This window comes from Cygnus atratus, chromosome 30 (genome assembly GCF_013377495.2).
Source record: "Cygnus atratus isolate AKBS03 ecotype Queensland, Australia chromosome 30, CAtr_DNAZoo_HiC_assembly, whole genome shotgun sequence".
Lineage (NCBI taxonomy): Eukaryota > Metazoa > Chordata > Aves > Anseriformes > Anatidae > Cygnus > Cygnus atratus.
The window spans coordinates 289035-313534 of NC_066391.1; the positions used below are offsets into that span (position 1 = coordinate 289035).

General features: G+C 51.7%; 3 protein-coding genes across 9 annotated transcripts; 2 read left to right on the top strand and 1 right to left on the bottom strand.

The window, feature by feature from the left end:
• The first annotated feature begins 37 nt into the window (after positions 1-37).
• On the top strand, positions 38-2499 carry MVB12A (multivesicular body subunit 12A). Of its 2 annotated transcripts, XM_035571694.2 has the most exons (9): positions 38-174; positions 256-348; positions 802-898; positions 981-1107; positions 1203-1340; positions 1497-1594; positions 1952-2016; positions 2104-2154; positions 2260-2499. In XM_035571694.2, exons 1-9 carry the CDS (start codon positions 82-84, stop codon positions 2320-2322), a joined length of 825 nt encoding a protein of 274 aa, XP_035427587.1. In that variant the 5' UTR covers positions 38-81; the 3' UTR covers positions 2323-2499. The 2 variants fall into 2 exon arrangements, with proteins under 2 accessions (XP_035427587.1, XP_035427588.1); XM_035571695.2 differs by lacking the exon at positions 1203-1340.
• Positions 2500-2726: 227 nt separating this feature from the next.
• On the bottom strand, positions 2727-17521 carry ATP13A1 (ATPase 13A1). The gene is made up of 26 exons (XM_035571692.2): positions 17180-17521; positions 16550-16639; positions 16056-16246; positions 15641-15713; positions 15190-15345; positions 14715-14784; positions 13985-14091; positions 13231-13360; positions 12908-12963; positions 12147-12273; positions 11737-11874; positions 11126-11246; positions 10341-10498; positions 9400-9575; positions 9002-9112; positions 8350-8475; positions 7911-8019; positions 7125-7324; positions 6672-6768; positions 6091-6272; positions 5657-5771; positions 5171-5367; positions 4588-4730; positions 3900-4011; positions 3512-3655; positions 2727-3163 (listed from the first exon to the last, which is right to left on the bottom strand). Exons 1-26 carry the CDS (start codon positions 17492-17494, stop codon positions 3053-3055), a joined length of 3555 nt encoding a protein of 1184 aa, XP_035427585.1. The 5' UTR covers positions 17495-17521; the 3' UTR covers positions 2727-3052.
• A 128-nt stretch (positions 17522-17649) lies between these two features.
• CHCHD5 (coiled-coil-helix-coiled-coil-helix domain containing 5) lies at positions 17650-20111 on the top strand. 6 transcript variants are annotated; one of them, XR_004782352.2, is made up of 7 exons: positions 17652-17742; positions 17818-17958; positions 18679-18830; positions 19012-19142; positions 19223-19568; positions 19658-19917; positions 20034-20111. XR_004782352.2 is itself a non-coding variant. In XM_035571691.1 (4 exons), coding segments are annotated over exons 1-3 (294 nt in total). In that variant the 5' UTR covers positions 17650-17740; the 3' UTR covers position 18830; positions 19658-20111. The 6 variants fall into 6 exon arrangements, 2 of the variants coding, with proteins under 2 accessions (XP_035427584.1, XP_050571981.1); XR_004782351.2 differs by having other exon boundaries at positions 19012-19568; XR_004782350.2 differs by lacking the exons at positions 19012-19142; positions 19223-19568.
• Positions 20112-24500: the final 4389 nt, after the last annotated feature.

A 24500-nucleotide genomic window follows, 5' to 3' on the forward strand; every position in this document is an offset into this window, starting at 1 on the left:
CGCGCTCGGTGTCAGCCAATAGCCGCGCGGTAAAGCGGGGTGGGGGCGGAGCCGCCCCTCAACGCGGAAGTGGCGGCGGCCATGGCGGCGGCGGCGGCGGAGGAGCCGCCGGCCCCGCTCAGCGGCGTGGGTTGGGCCGCGACGCCCGAGGCGGCCCCCGCGGGGTGGAGCGTGGTGAGCTGGGAGGGGGGAGAAGGGGGCGAGGGGGAGGCACGGAGCGGCCCGGCCCCGGCCTCACCCTCCCCGTGCCCGCAGCTCACCACCAGCGTGGAGGGCGCCGCGGCCAACCTGGGCAAGGGCTTCGGCCACAAGGGCGGCGGGTACCTGTGCGTGAGCACCGGAGGGCAGGTACGGGGAGCGGGCAAGGCTGCGGGGCGAGGGGGGCGCGGCGGGAGGGGGGTGAAGTCCCCCGGTCCTGGTGCCGAGCTGGTCTCGGTCCCGAGCCCTCGATCCCGGTCCGGGGTCCGAGCCCCAGCGGCCGGTGCCGATCCTGGTCCCAGTCCCGGGGCCGAGTTCCCCCCCCCCCCGGTCCAGGTCCCTGTCCCGAGCCTCCCATGGTCCCGGTGCTGAGGCCCCGGGGCCGAGCCGGTCCCAATCCTGGTCTCTGTAACGGTGCCGAGCCCCCGGTCCTCATCCTGGGGCTGAGCCAGTCCCGATCCTGATCCCAGTACCGGTGCTGAGGCCCCGGTCCTCATCCTGGGGCCGAGTCGGTCCTGGTCCAGGTCTCAGTGCCAAGCTGGTCCTGATCCTGGTCCCCGTCCCGGTTCAAATCCCGGTGCCGAGCCCCCCCATCCCATGCAGGCAGCAACCGGCCCCGTGGTGACCGACGTGCAGGTGCTGAGCGAGCGGAATCCGCAGCCCACCGGTTACAGCCGTGTCCCCGAGTTCCCGGAGCCTCGTAAGTGTCCGGGGGGGAGGGGGGGCAACGGGGCCCGGAGCTCAGCCCCCAGCCCCTGCCGCCCGCTGTTTCCCCCCCGCAGGCGCCGGGGTGTCCCGCAAGAAGCGGGTGTACGTGAGGCTGCAGCCGCTCAGTGCCGCCGACACGGCTGTTTTCGACATCAAGCTGAGCAGCAAGAGCAAAGCCATCCCGCACTACATGAAGATCGGGTAGGGAGGCTGCGCCCCTCGCCCGTGCTCCCACCCTTCCCAGCTTTCTGCTGCAAAACGCCCTTTCTTGTTTTTTTTCCCCCCCCCCTCCCTAGAGAACTGGGTGGCTTTGCTGTCTGGTGTAAAAAAGGGCCGGTGCCGAAATCCAGCCTCGCGCCGGTCCCCAGCCCCAGGACCGTCAGCCTGGGGCTGAAGCAGCTCTCGCTGCAGCCGGCTGCGGACTCGGAGCAGAAGTATGTATGCGTTTAAACGGTTCCAGTCTTACCTGGACCTGGCCGGCGCTGGGAACAGCTCCTGCTGCTGCCACCTCGTGGTTCCCACCCTGTAGGGTCAGCTGCGTTTTAATGCAGCGTCCAGGTGAGCCTTTAGTTAATTCTGGTGTCCCACAGGGCACCAGAGAGGCCCTTGGCTCGGAGTGGCACCAAACGAGCTTCTTTCACACTACCCAACTCGGTGGATGACGGCTCCGGCATCTACAACCTCTCAGGTAAGCTCGCCCTTCATCTGCCACGCACCGAGGAGCTGCGTAAAGCAAAGCGTACCCCTATTTAAGAGAACTTCAACTGAAATCAGAGTGTTGGCTCATACACTGTTATTTCTGCACAGCTGATCCTTTTAAAACGTTGCAGTTGAGCAAAATTTTTAGAGGAAGCTTCTTTTAGTGAGAGACTTCTCCCTGAAAGCTGCTCCTGGCTCGCATTAAGAGACATCACTGGCCTCCCGTGCAAAGTTTTTCTTCTCGAGGTGCTAAGATGGCCTCGGCTGCTCACTGTGGCACCCTGAGTGTTTTCAGAAGGTCTCCTTTGACGTTATTAAAGCCCCTGCCGCTCGCTTCTCTTTTCAGCTATGGATGGGGTACCTTTCACACTACATCCCAAATTTGAAAGCTCCCTCAGCTTTGGCAGTAACGTGAGTATTGTTTAAGGTGCTGACGTGCTGCTGGTTAGTCCCAGCTCCTAACTAGGCTCACCTAGAAACATTTAATGCCCATTTTAGGCTCTTCTTGCAGAGCTGAATGTTAAGTCACTTGCTGACATTGAGAAAGAGGTAAGCCGGCTGCTTTGACCACACCCCTGTTTTGGTGGCAACATTCTGAATTTCTTGAATACCTGTGTCTCGCCTTGACTGATTGTTTTTTGTTGTTGTTTTCAGTACAATTATGCTTTTGTAGTGGAAAGGACAGCTGCTGCCAGACTCCCACCCAGCATTTGCTAGCACCGGGGTCTACCAGTCCCGTGAGGATGTAAAGTGCTGACAAACATCCAAGCTGGTCTGAGCTCCTCTCTCTCACAGATTAAAGTTCAGGGTACCTGAAGAAACCTAATCGATATCCAATTACAGGAATCACTGAGGAAGAAAAAATAAATGCGTTTCTCTTCTCAACTGCCAAAATATTTTTGTAATGCTTTTGAATTAGAGGGCTTCACCAAAGTCTCTTTATAGGAGTTCCTGGCGGTGTTCTCCTATGCTTTGTCAACCCTTTATTCTGAACATTAGCTCGTGCAAGAGCATTTAGTGTTACTGTCGTGTAAGAACTCTTGCCTTTGAGCCTAATCTTTAGTTTACTGCTGATTTACTCCTGTGCTTCGTCTCGCTGTCTATTAAAAACATCACAAAGCTTTCAGCCCCCCAAAAGGAAGTTCCAAACATGTTTCAAAATACAGCGATTTTGATTTAGTTAACCAAATTCTGTAAACGTTTCCTCAAACAGGGCAGTACAAAACTCCCGACAGGTGGTGGCGTGTCCCGGAAACATTAAAAAGTCAGGTCTTGTTTCACAGAGGTGGTTTCCACGGGATACGGAAGCAAGCTTCCCCATGCCTGTTTCTGAACAGGATCAGAGTTATTGTTAAAACAGTAAAGATGATTCTTGTGATGTCAAAACACGGCCCTGGGTGCTGTCCTTCGTGTAGCACTGCTGGGGGCGGGGACCTTGTAATTGGTTTCAGGAAGGCACTTTAAGTTTTGCGCTCCCCAGCAGAAACTGAAGAATTCGGTCCACTAACAAGGCGAGGAAGAAGTCAGCCAGCAACACTTCCGTGATCACAATCTTAAACTAGGAAACAAACAAGTGATTAGCCCCTTCTCCTCCCCCACTTCAGTGACTTTCCCAGCAGAACAAAACCTCTGCTCTGAGGCGCTTTAATAGAGTACCTCTGCAGCAACTGCTTAACTAGAAGAACGAACTTGCTTTTGCACCATGCTACAGTTACCCCAGTGCTCCAGGAAGATTGCTACCACATTCTCTACTTAAAGCTATCCAGGTAGCTGGTATTCCTGTAAGTTATTGTCTGCTAAAACCCTTTAGATTCCTTCAGAGTTTCTGAAAACAGACCGATTCCTGTCCTCCCTGTGGAAACTGTGTGTGAAATGCAGTAGGCACAGAGAAATGTTGCCTGCTCACCTCAGTAGGGATTTCCACCAAGCCAAACTGTTCATTGAACTCTGGAGAAGAGCCAGTGAGGAGGCCCACAATGGCAAGGCCTGAAAGGATGATGCTCCACAGCAAAGGCTTGTTCTCCTGCAGACTTTCCATGAAAGGATGGCCCTGAAACACAGCAGGGAAAAAAACATGAGCAAAAGTGACACTCTGCTCGCCCGCTGGCGGCATGTTCACGCTAGGGGACAGAGCAATTCCTGACATGGTTTGGGACACGTGGCTCATTCTGACTTGGTGCAAAGAGAGGGAGCTTTTCTCTGCAGAAAAGCAAGAGCATTGCTTTGTTCTATGGTATCTTAGTTGTAAAATCACTCCTCCAGTCCTACTAGAGATGCAAGTAGACACGGCTTGCCTTGTAGTTAATAGCAAAGGTGGCCATCTGCATCGCCATCGACATGATGTACACAGTGCTGTTCACGAGGCTGGGCTCAAACTCCTTGTACAGATCCACAAACTCCTCCCGTCTGAAAGAGAACAAAGCTGAACATCAGCGGACCAGACTCAGGATCACCAGGAACAGAGCTTCCCTTGCCTCGCCCCACTGACATTGATTTATTTAAATTACGCACAACTTCTGCTGGCCAGCAGCAGGTTGTTCCCAAACTTTGGTGTGGCTCCCATTAGCAGCAGCCCTCCCTCTGACACAAGGATGCTTGCACAGCTGAGAGCGGAGCTGCATGTACTGCAAGCACAATTAAGCATGGGGCTCTTGGCCACAAAACAAAAATCACGTTTTGTTTTGTTTTTTTTAAAAAAAAGCTTTCCAGTAACCCACCTCATCAGTTTGGGGCCAGGAGACCACTGGAACTGCAACGTATCACAGGCCATATTCCCACCACTTCTATCATCCTTGCCCTGCTGGGCTGCTGCCAGCACACTCAATGTACAGCACAGCACGCTTTCTCTGCGCGTTTTAAACTCCTAATGCTCAGTGTGCTCAACAGAGCATTCAGAGAAAGAGCACTGTGGTGTCTTTTCCACCCTCCTGCTTAGCAGCAGCTGGAGAAAATGTGTTCTGTGCCGGAGGAACAGACACTTACTTGGAATCGCTGCGCACCTGGGCACCGCGGTACAGGTAAATGAGGCTGAGGAAATGCACCAGGAACTGCAGCAGCACCGTCAGGACCGTGTAGAGGTTAAAGATGTTTGGCAGCGGGCGCTCCTTGGACAGCGTCTTCAAAGGCTGGGAGCAAAAACCAAGCAGGGTTGACTAGAACAGTTCTGACCACCCCTATGCAGTTGTCCAGCACAATCTCATTTCTCAGGAAATGCCTGCAAGGATTCCACTTCATGCAAACGAACATAAGGCTCACAGCTTGGCTGGTGCGGGTAACAGCTTCCATTGAACCATTTATCTGCATTACCCTTCCCACCTCTTCTTCCCGAAGCTGAACAAAGCTGCTTGCGCCCACAACCACAAGATGTTCCCTTAAGCAAGCACTGGCCTTGGGAGTTTCCCAAGTGCAGTGGAACTAAAACCCTCACCCCCGGAGCATTCTGGGCTATTAATTTATTAAAACAGCTTTTTTTTTTTTTTTTTTTTGAGAGAGAGAGACTCCTCCATTATTTCTGATATGACTGATGCCAACCAGCCACTGTCCTAATGCACGTCCCCCCCCGTACCTTTGACCTGGAGATGAAAAGGAAGCAGCCAGCCAGCAGCAGACCCTGTAGAGTTGCCTGAAAGTCGCTGAACTTCACCCCTTCCAAGTAGAGGACGCTCTGGCTGTAGGCAAGGATCAGGGCGTTCAGGGCAAGGATCTTGAACATTTGGAGTGTTGTCACTAGTGTGCAACGACCTTGCTTGATCACGTGGCAGACTAAGGAGCAAGAAGAAGCAGCGATTGGAAACAAAACAAGTCTGAGGGCTTTGTCCCTCAGTCTCCTCCTCTTCTGCAGCAGTACAGAGAGGCGCAGTACACAGCATCCCCATCTGAGAACCCTCCACAAGGTTTCTCCATGCAACCAACTGGCAAAGCCATGGGTTTGGGAGCATTTCTCACCACCCCACGCCCTCTGGGGCTTCTTTCAAATCCAGACTTATTCTCACTGAGGAATGTGAACACGTGGAGATCCACGCCAACTGCTCAGCTACCCCCCTGCACTTACTGCACTGAATGGAGGAGAGCTTGGAGGTAAAGGGGGCTGCAATGCTGGCATCACCCAGCTTCACGACTGGCACACGCTCCTCTTCCAAATCCTTCAGGACCTGACTAATCCGCTCCTGCAGGCCAGTAAGAGAAAGACACACATTCACACCCCACGTTCACAACCTGGACTGATGACAGTCTTCCCTATCCTCCCTCCACACCCCAGTTCCAAGGTGAGGCTGAGAAATCTTCATTCTTGGAGCCTGAGAGCTGCCTAGCAAAGCAGCATCTTCCCTGCCCAAATCATTCTATTTCAGGATAACAAGACACCAGAGAGGCTGGTCTTTTCCCAGTACATCCTACCGTTTCCAGTTCTCACGAATTAGCAGTAAACGTGAGGAAGAACCAAGAGCAAGGATAAGTTAACAGGCTTTTAAACATCTAGTTACCAACCCTCTGGATGGCCAGTTGTTCCTCTCTTTGGGACATGACTCTGTGCTTAGCACCACGGGACGTGGGCTTCACAGTCCCGCTCCCCATTGACAGCAAAGCAGGCCTCCCATCACTGGGTCCATCTCGAGGTCTCTTCTTCCGTTCGGGCAGTCTCTCAGGAGCATTTGCCAGCAGAGCCACTCCTGAAAGACCAAAACGTTAGCTGTAGGGAGAAGTGCTGTAATCCCTTTGCTGGCAGAGCATTTTCGCCACACAGAAATCCCAACTGCTACCTACACCTAGAGCCAGCTGAGCAGGCTGCTTACACAGAGACTTCAGACGGGTTACACTTGCTGAAGCAAAGCTTTGAAAAAAAAAAAATCATGAAGAATCTTTCTCCCTGGAAAATGCTTTGCAGCTAATTCCCGCTACCCGCTTGTATATGCACAGCAGTATTCCACCAGCAGAGAGATCCTTCTTCAAATGATGTTGGTCAGATCAATCCCAGCCCCCAAACCACCAGAGAAATGAACACTAGTTCTGTGTTTAGGAACACCAGCAAACCTCAGACAAGGGCACACGAGTCCCGCATGCACACTCACCCACATCTGCATGCTTCAGAGCTCCAACATCGTTGGTCCCATCCCCACACATCAGCGTTACATAGCCCAGGCTCTTCAATGTAGTGATCACGAACTCCTGCAAGAAGAATTGTGTAGTGAGACTTGGCAGCCTGGGCTGAGCTACCTGTCTTGGTCAAGTTCTGCAGGAACTTGCTGGCCTCACACCCAGCCTCCAAAAGGTTCACCCTCAGGCTTCGTTTTATGCATGCAGAGCTAGAATGGGCTGGAGAGTCTTTAGGAACACTATGTGACACATCCCGATCTCTGGTTCTCGCTGCCAGCTGGCATGGATATCAGGAGTGGTTACACTGGTTTGTTGAAAACAGCTTTAGCACTAATCACGTGCTAGTATCTGTGTTGCTCCCAGGCACCAGGTGAGCCCTGCTGGCAAACCTGCCAAAGTTGAGTTTTACCTGAGCTGAAACCCCTCACCTTCTGCTTTGGCACCACTCTGGCAAACACCTGGACGTGTGGTATAAGTCTCAGCAGCTGCTGTCTGTTCACAGACTGCAAGTGAGAGAGACCTTCCCCGGTCACACACAGGTCGTATTGCTGGGTCAGCTCTCGCAAGGAGCTTGGCAAGATCGGGAGCACGACAGCACCATCGATGGATTGCCATTGCCAGCTGGAGTCTGGAAAGAGAAGCACAAGCTTGACATGAACGTGCCTGTGAGGTGCCTGGCTGTCAGTAACGCTCCCAGACACCCAACGTACGCTAACCCTGCTGTCTGCAGCCCCTCGCCATTAAAGACACGAGGCCCCTCTGCTTCTCGTGACAGTGACACCCCCTGCCTCCCATCCAGCTGCAGTCTTTATGTGGACTCCCTGCACTGCGGCCCCTGGCAGTCAGTGACAGTGACACAGCGCTCTCAGCTTCCCCAGGCTGCACCGTGCTTTAACAGATGGACAAGCTCACTCCTGTTGTGTCAGCTCTGGCCTCTGAATCTGCACAAGAGAGAGGCCTTCCAGCTGCTGTTTTTGTTAATTTTGGTGCTCTGGTGGCTTGGTTAGGAGCTGGCAGAGCTCTCATAGCACTCAGAGAAGAAAGGGGCAAAGAACAGAGGGTTGTCTGGGGCTCTGGAAAGCAAGTGAGCAGCTTCCATTATCGGCATCAAGCAGCCACGCTGCCGTCACGTAGCTAACTTGGATACAGTCCCAGGAGGGCTTTGGCTGCTGTCCCCCAGAATGCAGAACCCTTTCCTGCATGGAATCAGTCACCTTTGCTCACAGGAGGCTGCAGAACGAGGGTGTGTTCCCTCTGGAGGAAGTGGAGCTCCCTGGCCACATGGCAGGCAGTGAGAGGACTGTCTCCTGTTATCATCACTACCTGAGGGGAAAGCACAAGAGGTCAAAATGAGTTCCGGGAAGGCAAGCGGCCATTCTCAGTGAAACTCCTTTACATTGAAAAGAGTTCCGCCTAGCAGGCATGCTGGACACATTCCCTATGAGATGTAGCTCTGTGCAGCACCTTGCAGAAAGGCCTTCCCTCTCTAGATCAAGGCAAATCCCGTCACAAAAGTAACATCACATCCACAAAGCTTCCCTGCCTTCATCACAGGGAAGCCTTTGCCCTCACTCCACAAAGGTTTCTGGCACTGAAATTCCACTCCCTGAACACCAAGTCTGCCAGAACGGCTCGGATGCTGCTGATGCTTACGTGGTGGGATGCATTCTGGATCTCCCTGATGACAGATTTGGAGTCAGCTTTGAGAGGACAGGAAACCACAATGAATCCAGCAAATCTAAGATCACACTCCAAAGCTTCACGCTTCATCTCTCGCACCTGCCAAAGCAAATCAGTAACCGCAGCATTACCTGGTGCTTCAGAGCAGCAATCTGGTCTTCCAGTAGGTGCTTCCTGGCAATCAAAGCATCCCTAGAAAGACAACTGGTGCTTTGAGATGCACAGAGCAACCCGTCAGCTGCTCTACCAGAAAGAATTCTTTGGAAAAAAGCTCCAGAGATGGCCCTGAGAACAGTTACATGTGCCCATCCCCACACAGTAACAGGTTCACAGCTAAGAAGTTCAGTGCTAAGCCTCTCCCCAGCTGCTACAAGGAAGAGAGTTGACCCTGCTTTACAAACCGGGGAAAAAATTATGCATCAATGAAGCACTGTGGGAGTCAAAGCTGGGAGCACAACTCAGAGGCTGCGATCTTCCCAGAAGATCCATATTGTAAAATCAACACAACTGTTGCAGCTTTGGGCAACAGCAAACCAAAAGAGATCTCGCTCTTCTGCAGCCCTGCTTACGCCATCTGTTTCCTTTGACAGGTGCTCAGTTTGAAGGCTTAAGAAGAGAGGCATACCTGCTGGTGAGTGAGGTGCCCCAGTTCCTTGTAGCCAAGGGCCAGCACTCTCGCCCCCTCATGCGAAATTTCTGTGTGGACAGCATGATAGTTGCTTGGGCACTGAGACAACTAGAGAAGATGTGGGGAAAAGTCATGTTAAGACAGTTCCAAACAATTCAGTAGCACATTCCAGTATTTCACATTAAATATGCTGAGAGGGAAAAGAGGCACATTTGGGCACACTGAAACTCCCCAGTGGAGTTTGTTCTCAGGCACGGGTTCAGCACGCTCTTTTGCGAGACGAAATTCCTATGTCCTGCATTCAGGCTCCAGACTTTGCAGGGACAAACTGAGGCGTAAGGGCACGAGCACACGTGCTGGAGAAGGCCCTTCCTCTCCTAGAGAGCTGCGCTCACCATTTTGTGCAGCGTCTCTGGGGCCCCTTTCACAGCTGCAATGTAACAGAGGTCAGTCGAGCCAATCTTCTCATACGACGCCAAGACAGACATTCTTTTCAGGGCACTGGCAAAATGAAAGCGCTGGTGAATTTTCAGTCCCTGAGTTTTAATACTTCTGGGGAAAACTTTCTCATCTGGAAACAAACAGATCAGGAAATCCTGAAAGGTTTCTCGGTATCAAAAGCAACACCCCTCCCTTCAGGTCCCAAAGGAACCCACAGATCACCGAGATCATAAGAATTTCTTCCTTAGATACAAGCATACAAAGCTGGAAATTCTAATGCCAAGGATTAAGGGACATAACCAGTCAGAACGTCTAAGTGCATTAATATGAACAGCAACGCAGCAGGTTGAAGGTGCATTTACACCATTATAGTTTTATCACAGGTCAAAATCCAGAAGCAGAAAACACAACAGCATGGGTTTCAGTGAGATATGCATTCAGGATTTCTAGAGGATTCTTACTTTAGTTATTTGCGTGTGCCAGAACCAAGAAAGCAGAGCAGAAAACCTCCGGAGACTGCATGCAGACCGTGCTAAAACGCACACTGTCGTGTTTTCACAACTGCGATCTGCACTAGCCAGTCACACCCCCATCTTGCAGTTTGCTTAATTAGAACCAAAAGGCACCAGCCCAAGCATACTGGTTGCAGAATGCATTATCTGCAGTCCTGAGAACAGCCTTTTACAACTTGCTGTCCCTGAGACACTCAGTGCAAGGATTTCCACTGCCCCAAGCCAGTTCCTGGGACCGCACTAGGTCAAATTCAAGATTTGCAGAAAGCCGGCATGAGGCACAGGAGACCTCCAGGGACCAGATAATTTCATGCTCAAACCAACTGACAAAAGGCAGCGTTATCACCATCAACCCTCCCAAAACAAACACACGAAGGTTTTACCTTTGGTCAGGGTCCAGTCCACAGCCATCAACATTGCCTTCTCTAACGGGTCTCCCACCAGTGTCCCGTCATCCAACTGTACAAGTGAATGGCAAGTAGCAATCGCTCGGTGGGTTTCTACAGGAATGTCAGATACTGGTGTCACTTCCTTCCCATCCCTGCGACATAAAAGAGAGACTGCCCATGTTAACAGACCCATTCACATTATCTCAAACAAACCCTGGAATTTTTCCCAGAAAAAAAAAAAAAAAATCTACTCTAACACAGTAAACAGCAGAGCTTCTCATGGCAAGATCAAAGCCATGGGAAACCTGGCTCTGTCTCAACTGCAAACAGCGCCAAACCCTATAATTTTTGCCAGTTCTCCAGAGCAAACCTGATTCAAGCAGAACACGCAAAACAGAAGACTGAACTAACACATTTAAATAACTGTAGAATCAAAGGACCAAGAGATCCCCCTGCTGTGGCGTCTAGCTTTCTAGCACAGTTCATTAAGGCAGCGAACGAGAAGGCAGGATGCTACCACACGGAAAGGCTGCAAACATATCAGCTACATAAAAACTGTGTGTGAGAAATCCCCTGAGACAATTACATTTTGAAATCCAGAGGCCAGAAAGCCTTTTTCTGAGTGTTGCTGCCAGAGACTAACAACCCTCTCCCCTTCCAGTTCAAGCCACTTCTTTCACTCTCTGAATCCCCGATTATCTTCCCTTCCCCACTGTGATTTCAGCTGGGCCTGAGGAGTGCTGAGAACACAGCAAGTCACTCTAACGACAATCACCTACCTGAGCCCAGCTACTCCTCTCACTACAAGGTGATCGCTGGTTAACGTTCCAGTTTTGTCAAAGCAGCAAACTTCAACCTTGCCTGCAAAGGGGATGCGGAAGGGCTCTGTACAGTACACGTCTAGAAGAGAGGAGAGGAAAGCCTGTGACAGATCAGCTACAACAACGCCAGGACAGATCAGCAGCTTTTATCACAGGACAGAAGCTATAAACATGGCGTTCAGCTCTCCGCTCTGAAATCTTGTAGTGTTTAAAACCACAACAGACACGAAGTTGTAGCAGCGTAGTCCAACACAGAAGCCACTGACCTTCCTAATCCGCATACAGGAACCTGCTCAGTGCAGAACTGCACGACTGTTGAGCAAGTAGGCTTTCATGTAAATATTTTGGTTCAGCTACTTTGGACCCACTTCAAAGCATACCCCTCCTTGCATTTGGGGTTTACGCCCCACTCTCATACACCAGCTCCAAAACCCACGTCAGATACTGCTGCTGCATAGAAATGAGGAGACTACAGGAATTTCACACCCGTTTTCTCACCGACATCCCCACAGTTCCAGGTGCAAGAAAGCAGTCTGATTTTTGGTTTTGTGTTTAGGCTTGGTACTTACAGAGCTTGGCCAAGGCAATGAGGGAGGTGTTGACAGCCAGAGAGAGTTCAATGGGAAGTTCAGGTGGGACAACCGAAGTCAGTATTAAAGTACACTCGAGGAAGAGCTTGTAACGATTCCTGCTAGGATCCTTCGTGCCTATAGGATGAGACAGGAGACCTGTAACTCCTCATCCTTGGACTGTGTGCCCCACAGAACTAAGACAAATAGCACAAAGAAGCACACCTACCTAGGAAGAGCTGTGGGAGGGCAAGAAAAGCATCCAGAATGCAGTCTGGGCCCCTACACTGAAACACTGGAGCAGCCCAACCCAGCTATTGTAACTCTCAGAAATTACGTCAACTGTCCTTCCCACAAGCTTTGGTACAACTCCTGTGCAGACACCTGGAAGAGGCAAGAAGAAAGCTCACCTTCAATCCAGACGTATGCTGCAGCAGCAATGGCAAAGACCAGCAGGAACAGGATGAAAATGAAGGTCTCTAAGTTATTGGCTGTCACTCTCTTCACCCCAAAGAGGATTGTACGTAGCAATTTCCCCTGAGAAGAACAGCCTTCAGTGCAAGAAGGTATCTCTGCAGCATGCAGTGGTTTGTTAAAAATATGTCTGAAACCCAATTTTAAAGTTACGCTCTGGTATGCTGGTGCCAGAGCCTGAAACTTATTCCCAGTTCTGTGATCCTCTTAATAGCCATCAGCCTAGAGCCACCCACAAGTAATCTATTTAAAAAATAAACCCACTCCTAAGCCACTTAAGTTCACTACATCTTTTTAATCAGTCTTAAATTTTCAATTGACTTCTAAGAAGCTCACGTTCACATCTCTAGCCTCTGCAAACACACCCCAGTTACCCCTTCCTGACAATTCTCATTACACAAACAGGGATAACCAGGAGCTAAGTACGTATATATAACACTGCCAGTCACAAAACCAGCCCTGAATGCTGACTCCCAGGCTTCTGCATCAAACATCAGACCACTTATTTGACGCACACAGAACAGAGTGCCAGAGACCAACTTTATTTGTTCCTCTTCCAACCAAACAAGCAGTTTTGATGCCCTGATTTCTATTTTCCACTGCTGTATTTCGTGAGGATTTCCTTACAGCAAAGCACTAAACAACAGAACCAACATCACTGACAAGACAGAGGCGAGGAGGCACGTTCACATCTTACCTGAGATGTGTTGAAGCCTGTCCTCAGAGCATATGCCACACATCCATTATCGACAGCTGGAACAGCAGCAGGAATGAAGACAGTAAGCTTACTGCAAATCTTTTACAGGTTTATCACAGAGAGAATACACTTGAAATTACAGCCTCCTCTCGCTTACAAGGGGAGATAGTCAACTTGAGCAGAAAACCAGTCTAATAATCACAGTAAGCAGGGCCAAGGAGACTTAACTCAATAACCACCTTCAAAAGTTGCACCAAGCCCCATGAAATAAACCTGCGAGCATACTACGTGCCCTCTTGGAGGGAATTTGTGCAGGTACATACGTTTCAGTCCTGTGCTGGCTTTCTGGGGCGGGATGTGCTGCACCACCTTTGTTCCCCCGAATATGATGTGTAACCGGGCGTCTGTCTGCATGTCCAAGATGTGCTCTGGACTGAGATCCTCCACAGGCTCCTGCAGGACAACGATCGGTCTCAGATTCACAGCTATCTAAAGTAATCTTCACGCATTGCTTTCTTTTATCTCGCACGAGATGCTCTCAGCTTCACTTCAGCCACAGGTGGCCTGAACTGAATCTAGACGTGAACGTGCCATTCAGTTTCTGATTTATAGCCTGGTTCATGTGGAAATTCTGGTTTCAGAGGACTAGTTCACCCTTGGCACAGTGAATTTAGCAAGGGAGGCTCTGTAAGCACTACTTTATCATTTTTAAGTCACTCACTGGCACAAAAAGAAGGAAGGTGCGGGGTTTTGAAGTGCTTTACACTTGTTCCTCCCACCTCTACCCAGCCAAAAGAATCCAGACTGGGGGAATGCGTAGGAGGGCGATGCCATGCCCACATGTTGCAGTTCAGGCTCAAAGGCTGGAGACCCAGCCAGACAAAACAGGCATTCTGTTTCTCATTTACCAGAGACCATCAATCACTGATAGGGAGTTGATAACAAACAGACCAGGTTGCCTGGGCCAGCATTCACACAAAGAGATTCATTTGCATTCACAACTACTACAGCGGCTTGAATATTTTTACTTTTCCAGGTTGTAACAAAGGGAAAACATAGAAGATGCTTCACACAGACCTTCATCTGTGGCACGGATTCTCCTGTCAGCATAGCTTCGTCTACAATACACCTTCCACGTAACAGCAGCACATCACATGGCACTAGATTTTCATGAGGAGATCGGCCTGCAATTAATACATGAGAACGCAGAGGTTTGAAGGCAGAAATGACTACTGCTTGGCTATTTGACTGGAAGGGAACAGATCTCCTTCAGTTTAGCTGAGATAAAGAAGTTTGCTAAAGGTTCAAACCACTCAAGGGCTGACAAGTCTCTCAGTTGACTCCACATTGCTGAGAACCAAGAGGCCTTGAAGGTTAGGACTTTATTCAGGCTAGGAAAGCTTCAAAATGAAGTCACTTAGTTCCCATTGAACTGGGAACGCATCCTGAGGTAACACAACCTCAAAAAAGTACAGTTAAGACAGAGACCTGCACTTCCTTCCCTGTTCCATTCAAGGAAGATATTGCTGGGAGGAAGGAAACTCTTTACCTTCACAGTCGTAAGCTGAGGTAGGAACCTGCAGCTGATTGATCTAGCTGTTTACCTTTCTTCAAGACAGTAGGAAGTCCAAGAGATCCAGCCCAAGGATCAATCCCTCAGACCCTTGAATCGTGACATTTACGAACCGAAGTCCCCAAAAGCACCTAACCAAGCCTGTTACATTTTTATTCACTGTGCAACCTCACGCACCAGAAGGAATCTGATTTTAAACAAGAATTTGATTACAACCGTCATGCAAGCCATTACCAATGGAAACGATGTCCCCTGGAATAATCTCATCACTGGAAATGGGTCGCCACTTCCGATTTCTGTAAACCTGCAGGAAAAAAAAAAAAAAGCACTTTGAGAAGCCTTGCGCGCATCAGCGTAGTCAAAAAGGACAGAGGAAAAAGATGGGAAAAAGAAACAGCAAGCCAGCTGAAAGACAGCTCCGTCAAGAACTTTATGCAAAGCAAGCTAATCCAAAAGAAAACACCAACCCAACCATGAAAGAACATGTAATAGAAAATACAGCCAGAACTATAAGAATTAACGGAATGAAAAGATGAAGAATTTCAGATTAAACTAGCAAGAATTTATTCCATTTACACTGGACTTTTGCCCCTTTTAGAAAGGAGATTCACAGCCAGTGATGATCTTTCCCATTTCTAGGCTCTTGGTCTCACTGCCAAGTACCCAGTTTTCCAGTGTTTGTGACCATTTCTTCTCTCATTCTGATTACCTGGATCATGTATGGCTTGTTGCCCATTTTTCGGATCTCTGACATGTTTCTCATCTGTTGCTGGACCAGGGAAGCTTCAAATGCAACTAACATGGAGAGGGTGAAAACGCTGTAATACCAGTACTCATCCAGGCACCACAAACCCACACAGAACACCTGCAGGGAGAACACAATGCAGAAGTTGTTCTAATCTCACTCAGACAACAAAAGCCTTCCATTTCCAGTTATTTTTTTTCCGGCTAATTTGGTATGCGTTTAATTGTATTAACTCATTAGGGAAAAACAGGCTCACTCCCACAACAGGCAAATAAAATCATTCTAAGGGTGTGAGAACAGCACGTACTTTTGATTTTAGAAAACTGATTCCGATGCTCAAACCAGGATTATAAGGAATTTTTTCCTTTAGTAACAGGACAAAGTATTTACAGCCCTTTACGTCTGCTCATTTTACCTGAAAGACGAAGAATGGAGCTGTAGCTCTTTCTTTAAAGAGTTCCAAGAACTCTGGCACCACCATCTCAGCCCTGGGAAAGAATTTAATCCTTATTAGGCTAGAAGTTCTGGATTCTCAACAACAGCCCAACCCCAAAGCCACCTGGTGTCAGTCCAAGCCGTGTTTCAAAGTATCCATGCACAATCTCCCTCTTCTCAGCTACTTTGTCACACACAATTATTTTCCATCTACTATCTGCTCTGACACTGTTCTAGGGCCTTAAAGAAGCTGGACACTGTGCGAAGCGAGTGCCAGGAGCAAGCATTTGAAAATCAGCACCAGGATTGTAGTTCTACACCTTGGTTACTGACACGCTGAGATACCTTGGTCCCCTCTCACTCCGAAAAGACAGATCTGTGCCTGGAAAACTCACTTGTTTGTGCCGTATTTCTTCTCAGCTGCTCGGATCTCTTTGTCTTCCTGATAGCCTCGGGCATTCTGGTAATAACACAAGGGATGCTCCACAGGGAAAGCTACAGGAAGAAACTGTTTCTTGCCGTTTATCTCATACGAGTACTTGATTTTCTGAAATTCAAAGGAAAGAGCTTCCTGCCCATCCTCATCCTGCAAAGAGGAAAAAACAACAATTGAATACACATCAAAAATCTCACTTTACAGCTGAAAAAGGAAAGAAATCCCAATCCCTCACATCTCTAATTCTTGTACGATTCTGCTTGTGGTACAGACAACAGGAAAGAAAATGCAATCTTCAACATCCCCACCCGTGACTGACTGCAGCTGACATTTCCCTAAGAAGTTTAGTTAGGAGCTAAGAAATGTCACCAAGAGTCTGCATATTTGACATGAAAATGCCATTTCCTGGCACGTGACAGATTTCAGTTCTGCTTGCAACGGCCACGTCCTTACCTGGTCTCTGTGGAGCGGCACTAGTTCTACAGATCCATTATTTGGGGTTGGCACAACTTTAGCCAATGTGGCTTTCTTAGGACTAGGTTCCTGAAACACAGACAATACACACATCGCAAAGAAGACTATACTCTGAGAGACAGGAAGAACCATTTTTGGACCACGTTAAGACGCACAGAATAAAGAAATCCATGCAGCAAGGTGTTTTTGCAGACCAAAAGCATGACAGTCGAGGACATTTTGGGTATTATAATCCCTCCTCAAAACAGAACCCCACCAACTAGTGTTATCCGTAGGCTTGTCCCCAGCTTATGACTACGTTAAGAAATTATAAACCAATATTTTATTGGCAGACAGCACATACAGTGAGGCACAGCTGCAACAACGACCGCCAAGAAGGCGTGGGGATCACCCCTCACGGAAGGGCAGAAGGGCTGACGGTCGCAAAGACAGCCAGCCTTGCTCCGAACGCTCAAGTCACCCCAGATTTGGGTCGGACCGAGCGAAACGGCGACGTTTCGGTGCACAGCGACCCACCGCACCTCCCTGGGTGCCTGAGGCGGCTCCGTGGGGTCCCCGGGACCAACCTCCCGGCCCGGCCCCGCGGCCAGCACCGCACCCGGGACTCACCCTCACGCACGTGAGCGCGCAGTGCGCGTGCACCGACCAGAGCCCCGAGAGCGCCGTCAGCAGATGCACCACGCCGATGGCGGCCAGGGCCAGCAGCGCGGCCTCGGGGGCCGCGGGGCCCTCCCGCTGTTCCGCCGCCGCCTCCTCCCCCCACGCTGCCCACACCCGCGGCCCCCACAGCCACAGCCAGGCCGGGTAGAGCCCCGCCACGAAGGGCAGCACGGTGCCGTGGAGGAGCCGCGGCCGCCGGCGGTACAGCGTCACCGACGAGACCAGCTCGTCCGCGGGGCCCGCAGCCGGGCCGGCCGCCGCCATTTTCCCCTTAGCAACGGCGCGCTTCCGCTTCCGGGCGTGGGCCGCGAGGCGGCGCGCATGCGCGGTGCGCACAACCGAGACGGGGCACAGCGGGCGGGGAGCAGCGGGGGCTGCGCATGCGCGTTGGCAGCCTGGCGGCCGCGCGAGGAGAGGGCACATGCGCAGAAGGGAGGGAGAGGCGGCGGCGCATGCGCAGTGAGGGGGGGGGAGGCGGCGGCGCGTGCGCAGTGAGGAGGAAGCGGCGGGATGTGAGTAGGGGGCGGAGGTGGGGGGGGGGGAACCGGGCCGGGCCGGGCCGCGCTCACTCCGGTGTCGCCCCGCAGGGAGGCGGCGCTGGAGGTGACGGCGCGGTACTGCCGCAGCGAGCTGGAGCAGTACGGGCGCTGCGTGGCCGCCAGCCCGGCTTCGTGGCAGCGGGACTGCCACAGCCTCCGCCTCGGCATCTCCCGGTGCGCCTCCGCGCAGTGAGTGAGGGGCGAGGGGGGCGCCGGGGGGGGGAGGAGAGGAGGGGGAGGAGGGGGAGGAGGAGGAGGAGGCCGGGGGGGCTGAGGGGGCCGGGGGGGGCTGAGGGGGCCGGGGGGCTGTGGGGGCCGGGGGGGCTGAGGGGGCCGGGGGGGGCTGTGGGGGCCGGGGGGGCTGTGGGGGCCGGGGAGGCTGTGGGGGCCGGGGGGGCTGAGGGGGCCGGGGGGGCTGAGGGGGCCGGGGGGGCTGTGGGGGCCGGGGGGGCTGTGGGGGCCGGGGGGGCTGAGGGGGCCGGGGGGGCTGAGGGGACCGGGCGGGCTGTGGGGGCCGGGGGGGCTGAGGGGACCGGGGGGCTGTGGGGGCCGGGGGGGCTGAGGGGGCCGGGGGAGCTGTGGGGGCCGGGGGGGCTGAGGGGACCGGGGGGGCTGAGGGGACCGGGGGGGCTGTGGGGGCCGGGCGGGCTGAGGGGACCGGGGGGGGCTGAGGGGGCCGGGGGGGCTGAGGGGGCCGGGGGGGCTGTGGGGGCCGGGGGGGCTGTGGGGGCCGGGGGGGCTGAGGGGACCGGGGGGGCTGAGGGGACCGGGGGGGCTGTGGGGGCCGGGCGGGCTGAGGGGACCGGGGGGGGCTGAGGGGGCCGGGGGGGCTGAGGGGACCGGGGGGGCTGTGGGGGCCGGGGGGGCTGAGGGGACCGGGGGGCCGAGGGGGCCACGGTGTCCCCGCAGCCCCATCGTCAGGAGGATCCGCAGCGACTGCGCCGAGCCCTTCGCCGCCTTCGAGAGGTGCCTGCAGGAGAACGAGGCCGCCGTGGGGAAGTGCAGCGAGCACGTCGCCGCCTTCCTGCGCTGCGCCGAGCAGGTGAAGGTCGCCGCGTGAGGTGAGCGGGGGCTGGTTTCGCTCGGGACCTGCAGCGCAGGGCCCTCCGCGCTCCGTTTCTCTCATTTAAACAGCTGGAGCGGCCGCGCTGCTATCGGCCAGCCCAGCAGCATCGCAATAGGCCAGCCCAAATTCTGCTTATGCCCGTGTTTCTCTCCCGCCCCTTGTAAATTCCGACCTAGCGTCCTCTCAGAAAAACATAAAGCACTGGAACAGGTTGCCCAGAGAGGCTGTGGATGCCCCATCCCTGGAGGTGCTCAAGGCCCTGAGCAACCTGATCTAGTGTTGGAATTGGCGTTGGTGTTGGAATCAGGTGATCTACGAGGGCCCTTCCAACCCCAGCTACTCTGAAAACATAGCAGGAAACTATATCAAGGTTAAACCCATTGGCAGGGGAAGTATTTCCTCTGTTTGTGACCACAAGCGCAGCAGCGTGTTTTTCCGAATGGTCGTTCTGTGTTGGACTAAGGTGCTGCCCTGCGGTAAAAGACCCTGGGATGAAAGCAGTCTTGTTTTGACGTAAAGTCTTGGTTTAATTGGTACAACTCTATTAATCGACTGGCTCATCAGGTTTGCGTGGTGGTATATGCAGAATGGGTTTGTTGGGTGGGTCAGGCTGCAGCACGCAGCACTGGGATAAAGATCCTGTAAACTTCTGTGGAGCTACATTAAAGCAAATAACGTGCCACTAAGCATATAGGAACAGACTGACTGTGACATCTGCCCGCCACCTGAAAAGGTAATTTACTCTGCCTCACGACTGGGGTGTTGCATACCTGATTCTTTTATTTGTGCTGTTTTTTTTCTTTTTTTTTTTTTTTTCCGTAGGGGATCCTTGGAATTAAAGTTCATCCTCAGGAGTGAATGAAAACTCTTTCCGTACTCTGGAGTCTCGTTCCAATGCTCAGTTGGGTTGTTTCTCCCCTCTGAAAAACTGAGTGCAGCCCTGTGATGTGGTTCTCTTGGTGCTTGTCTTCCACAACCAGCTGGACTCTGACACGGCTGTCGGAGCATTCCTGATCTGCTGGTACTTGTGTGCTGCTAATGCTGGGTTTTTGCTGCTGGTGCTCCATGCCCTTAGCAACTTTGTAAGTAAAAAAAATTTACAGAGCTGCGCTGAACACCAAAGGATCAGCGAGCAACCTGCAGATGTACTTGAATAGGAACCAAAAGCTAAAATCAGCCTTTACCTCTTTTTCTGCAGTCTGTATTCAACAATTTCTTTGATAATTAAGCACAGTATTTTCCTTCGTCCCAATAAAAATCACTCCTGAAGATCAAAGGCCAGTTCTGGCTTTTCCCACTGATGATGGAAGCTGCCCTCAGAGCTGGACTGCCTGCGGTGACGTTTCCTTGACCACAAAGGTTCCCGCTTGAAAATTTGCTGTGCAGCTCCCAGTTTTGGGGGTGCCCTGGCTCTTCTGCTGTTTCAGAACAGCAGAGGGAGTCTTCCTGCCAGCAGAGACGGCAGAATAACTGTGGACCCGAGAGCTCTCCTCAAACCCTGCTGCTCTATCAACAGCACAATGATCTTTCAGCGCAAGGGGGGGGGCCACCACCGGTGTTCTCACCCAGGGGAACAAAGAGCCCAGGCGGAAGGAAAGGTGGTTTCTGGGCTGTAACTGGTGGGGGGAAAAATATACGACGGTGTAAGAATAGCTGGTTTTGCAAGGAGTGAATTAAGAGCCAGGGCTCGTGAGACCTGTGAGCGCTCTGCGGAGGCACTGCAAGCTGTGGCCCCACTCCAGCATGCCGGTGGCTGAAACCTGCTGTGGGTCTGCTGATGTGCGGTGTGTGAGGTGGCACTGAGAACCGCCCCCCCAGCCAAAAACGGGTCTCTGAGGTTTAGAAAGTCCTTCGGGATAATCGCAGGCCAGCTACAAGGAAGGAGAAACGAGCTGCTACGGCCTGCTTACACAACACAGCGTCTGCTGAGCTTCGGAGCGAGGGCTTTGCTGCTGTCCAGAGTAGCAGCTTCCAGAAAAGTTACAGGGAACCGCAAACCAACAATTTCCAGAAGCGTGCAGCCGGCAGAGCCCATGCAGAAAGTGTCGTGTGCAGCACCAGCAGTCTTTGAAAGCACAGCGCAGCTTTGCTGTGTTTTCAGCGTGAGGTTTTTTGTCCCCCTAAGGGTGAGGCATGGAGCAGGAAACTTGGCTTTGACCTGGTTCCCAGGGGTTCGTACCCCCCTTCCAGGGACACATTAATCCTTAGCCGTGCTTCAGCCAGGCACAAGTCCAAGCTTTTGCCTTTGAGCCTGTGGTGTTTGGCAAACATCACTTAGCATTTTCCAGTTGGGCAGAGTTTAACTCCTTTGGGGAGGGGGACAGCAGATTGGAGTTGATCTGTTCCAGCTTCTAGCAGAGCCTGAATCATGAGGCTGGCCGTCGGCGTTGCTGTCTGCCGCACAGAGGTGGCTGCATTTCAGCTGTGATGGGATTCAAAGTGTGTCTGGATGCTGGGGCCCTGTCTTAACAACATGTATACTTGCAAAAAAACACTTTGTTTCCTTTAATCAAATGCTGCAAATGTTAAAAAAAAAAAAAAAAAAGTAAAGATAAAGCATGTTTTATCTCCTGGTGGAAAAGCTGAGAGAAAAAGGTGACGGTGGCTTTGCTTCAAAGTGAATTTAGAGGAGGCAAGTGCTACCAGAAAAGGAGGAGAAATCTTTTGAAATTTATTTGTTCTGGGCAGGACCCTATTAGTCAGAAATGTCTGTGGCGTGAATGGCTTTATTAAGGGTGCCGTTAGACGGGAGCGAAGGTGCTTTACATGTTGTTGACATTGTATTGAAATGTCAGCCTGTCAGCAGAAAAGCCATTTTTCATTATGTTCAAGGTGCAGTGGGCCCCCTCTTAAGCCCGGTTATGTCTCCTCCTTCTCAGGAGCCTGAGCCGCTCTATTATTACTTGCTCGGGCGCGTTAACCGCTGAGCTGCCATTGCCATCGACCAGCCAAACGCTCGTGGGGTTCAATAAACTCGTTCCTAGGGGCAGAGGAAGATGCTGCTCCATCCCGCTTCTGTGTGCAGTCAGGGAGATAAAGGCTTTCTGAGAACATACCGGTGAGGCAGCTGCAAGTTTTGCTCTGAATAAAGAATGTCCACGTACAGCTTCCACTACACAAATGTCACGTAACAGAGAACTGGGACAGAACCTCCCCGTGTAGGGAAGTCTTGGGGTGGCGGCTGCTGTTCGAAATCGGTGCTTTCTTCAGTTTACGAGTGCCCTCGGAAGAGTTTCTAGGCTAAATCAATTTGTAGCCTTGTCAAATTTGGCGAATGTCGTGAAAAGTGAAGGGAATATCAGCAATTTTCTTTCCTGCAACGGGCTGCGCCAGAAAATAGCTGGAAGAAGCCGAGGAATCTGAAGGGCATGCTGGAGCAGGCTAAGTCTAGGCCCTCTCCTGAGCACGGAGCAGGATTTTGCAGCTCTTTTTCTAACTGCATGGGCTACCTGTTCTTGCTGGCTGCTGGAATAAAAATGGAGTAGCAATTACCGCAGCTGTTGGCATTGGCAAATGTGAGGGAAGGGCTGTGGGTGCGTGATAGAGGCTGGAAATAGGGCAAAGCCAGATGCAAAGGGCAAGTCCCTGGAAGCGTAGGAAAAAGCTCTTACTTCCAAATCCAGTTTTCTAGTCCTGTCATTGGAAACGCAGCCATACAAACACTTCCTAAAAGGAGCATCAGTTGCTCCGTCACCTTTCCCAAGGTGCAAATTGCCAAGGGAGAGGTCTGAAAAACCTGAGAGTGAGACAAGAATTAGGGGCCCAGGAAGCGTTTTCTTTGTTCCTGTACCGCAGGAAGATGACAGCACCTCACACCGCCGGGTTTGGTTAGGCCAGGTGTGTGGAAACGAGCGCAGGAAGCAGTTAAGAGGTACGACAGATACTGACATAAAGCCGAGCGAGGGGAAGAAGACTTCAGGCAGTCAATCAAACTGGTAGGTTCAGCTTTATCTCCAAAGGCTGCAAAGACTCGGCTAAATTAAAGCCAAGTGGCTGAAATCAATAAGTGAATAAGCCCGTCTTTCCCAGAGTGGGAGGCTTAGGGAAAAAAGAAAAAAAAAAAGAGATTTAGACCAGGATTTGGCTAGATTGGACCTCTCACATCCTCACAAACGTAAAATAGCCGAAATAAACACTTAACCCCTGCAGCAGAGAGGAGAAGAACCCAGAGGACCAAGTTCTGAGATGCCTGAGGACCATGAAGGCAGTGTCAGACTTTTGAGGGCAAACGATCCGTCATTCACCAAGTCTTTGTGTCTCTAGTCCTGTTACTTCTGGCATGGGCTTTTCCGTTCTCACTCGGTGATCCTCTCCTGGTCCTGTGCTTTCTCCGCTTTTAATTGCTCTCAACGCTTGTTTTCAGGCAGATGTGCATTTTGGCTGGTAGTTTAAGCGACCTGGACGTCAGTTCTGTTTTCACTTACCCTCTGTCTTTCTGTGGGGTCTTGGATGCTAATCACGACATGTTCTGTGCCTCTGTTTACTCACCTCTGAAATAAATAACACCTACCTGGCTGGGGAGTAGTGAGGGATAATTAATTAATATATGCAAGGAATTCTGAGGTCCTTAACTAAGAGAAAGCTAAGAATCATGAGGTTCATTCTCTCCTTTATTTTTGCTCAATTTCTTTTTGGTTTAGATCTCAGAATACGAAGTTAAGTACGTCAGGGCTTTTTTCAGCCTGTTGCTTTAACTCCTGTTGATGTCACTTTTCCTTTCAAGTGGAACTCTAAAACCAATAAGGTAAATTACACACGATCCTAGAATGAGGAACTAACAAAAACATCTCTTTAATTTTTCATCCAGAAAATATTCTCGTTTTACACTCTGCTTCTCTTACTTAAAGGAGCCATAAATCAGCGTGTTCCTTTGGTGTTTGCAGTCACCGGGAGAGATTTAGTGCTGCTGGCAGGGCCAGGGCTGAAATGGGCAGCAGCCGAGGGCAGGGAGCTGTGCAGAGCCACATTCCATCCACACACACGTTTGCTTTGCTTGGCTGTTGTCCAGTTGGTTTTTGAGTCCCTTGCAAGCACGAGGGGAATTGGATGGGCAGAGGGGGAACGTTTTTCATCCGGTGGTCACCCTGATTCGCTTGCATTCACCTTTATTCTCTCTGGAGAGAAAAGAGAGGACGTCCGGGTGTTTCAGCATGCTGTGGGCATTCCCCGACCCTCCTGCGTTGGCATCTCGCAGCCGAGGGCCTGCGTCTCCCTGTGTGAGGAGAGCAAATCTTCCGAAAATGCTGAGCAAAAGGGAAAGCCGGAAAGCTTGGGTGCAGGTGGCTCTGTTTTTCGCTCTGCCAACGAGTGGCTGGAGCCTTTTCTTGGAATTACTTCCAGGTCCCGTGATAGCCATGAGACTTAGCTCCCTGACGTCCACAGGAGCTTTGGGATGCACGCTGTTATCCCCGAGGTGCAGAAGGGTCAGATCCCTTCTGCGCCACGGTGGGCGATGGTCACAAAGCTGCCTCTGCCTCTTCCCCTTTGTCAGGGTTGGTGCTTGCTGCCGCTCCTCTCCGTGCCTCCCCCGGCCCCTTGTGTCTGCAAGAATGGAGACACAAGAGCTGCAAGAGAGAGCAGGTTCACCTGCGATCACCGAACTCGGACACCTGGCCATGCTGGTGATGCTAAAAGCAGCCCTGTCCTTCGGACTGATGCCAGGAGA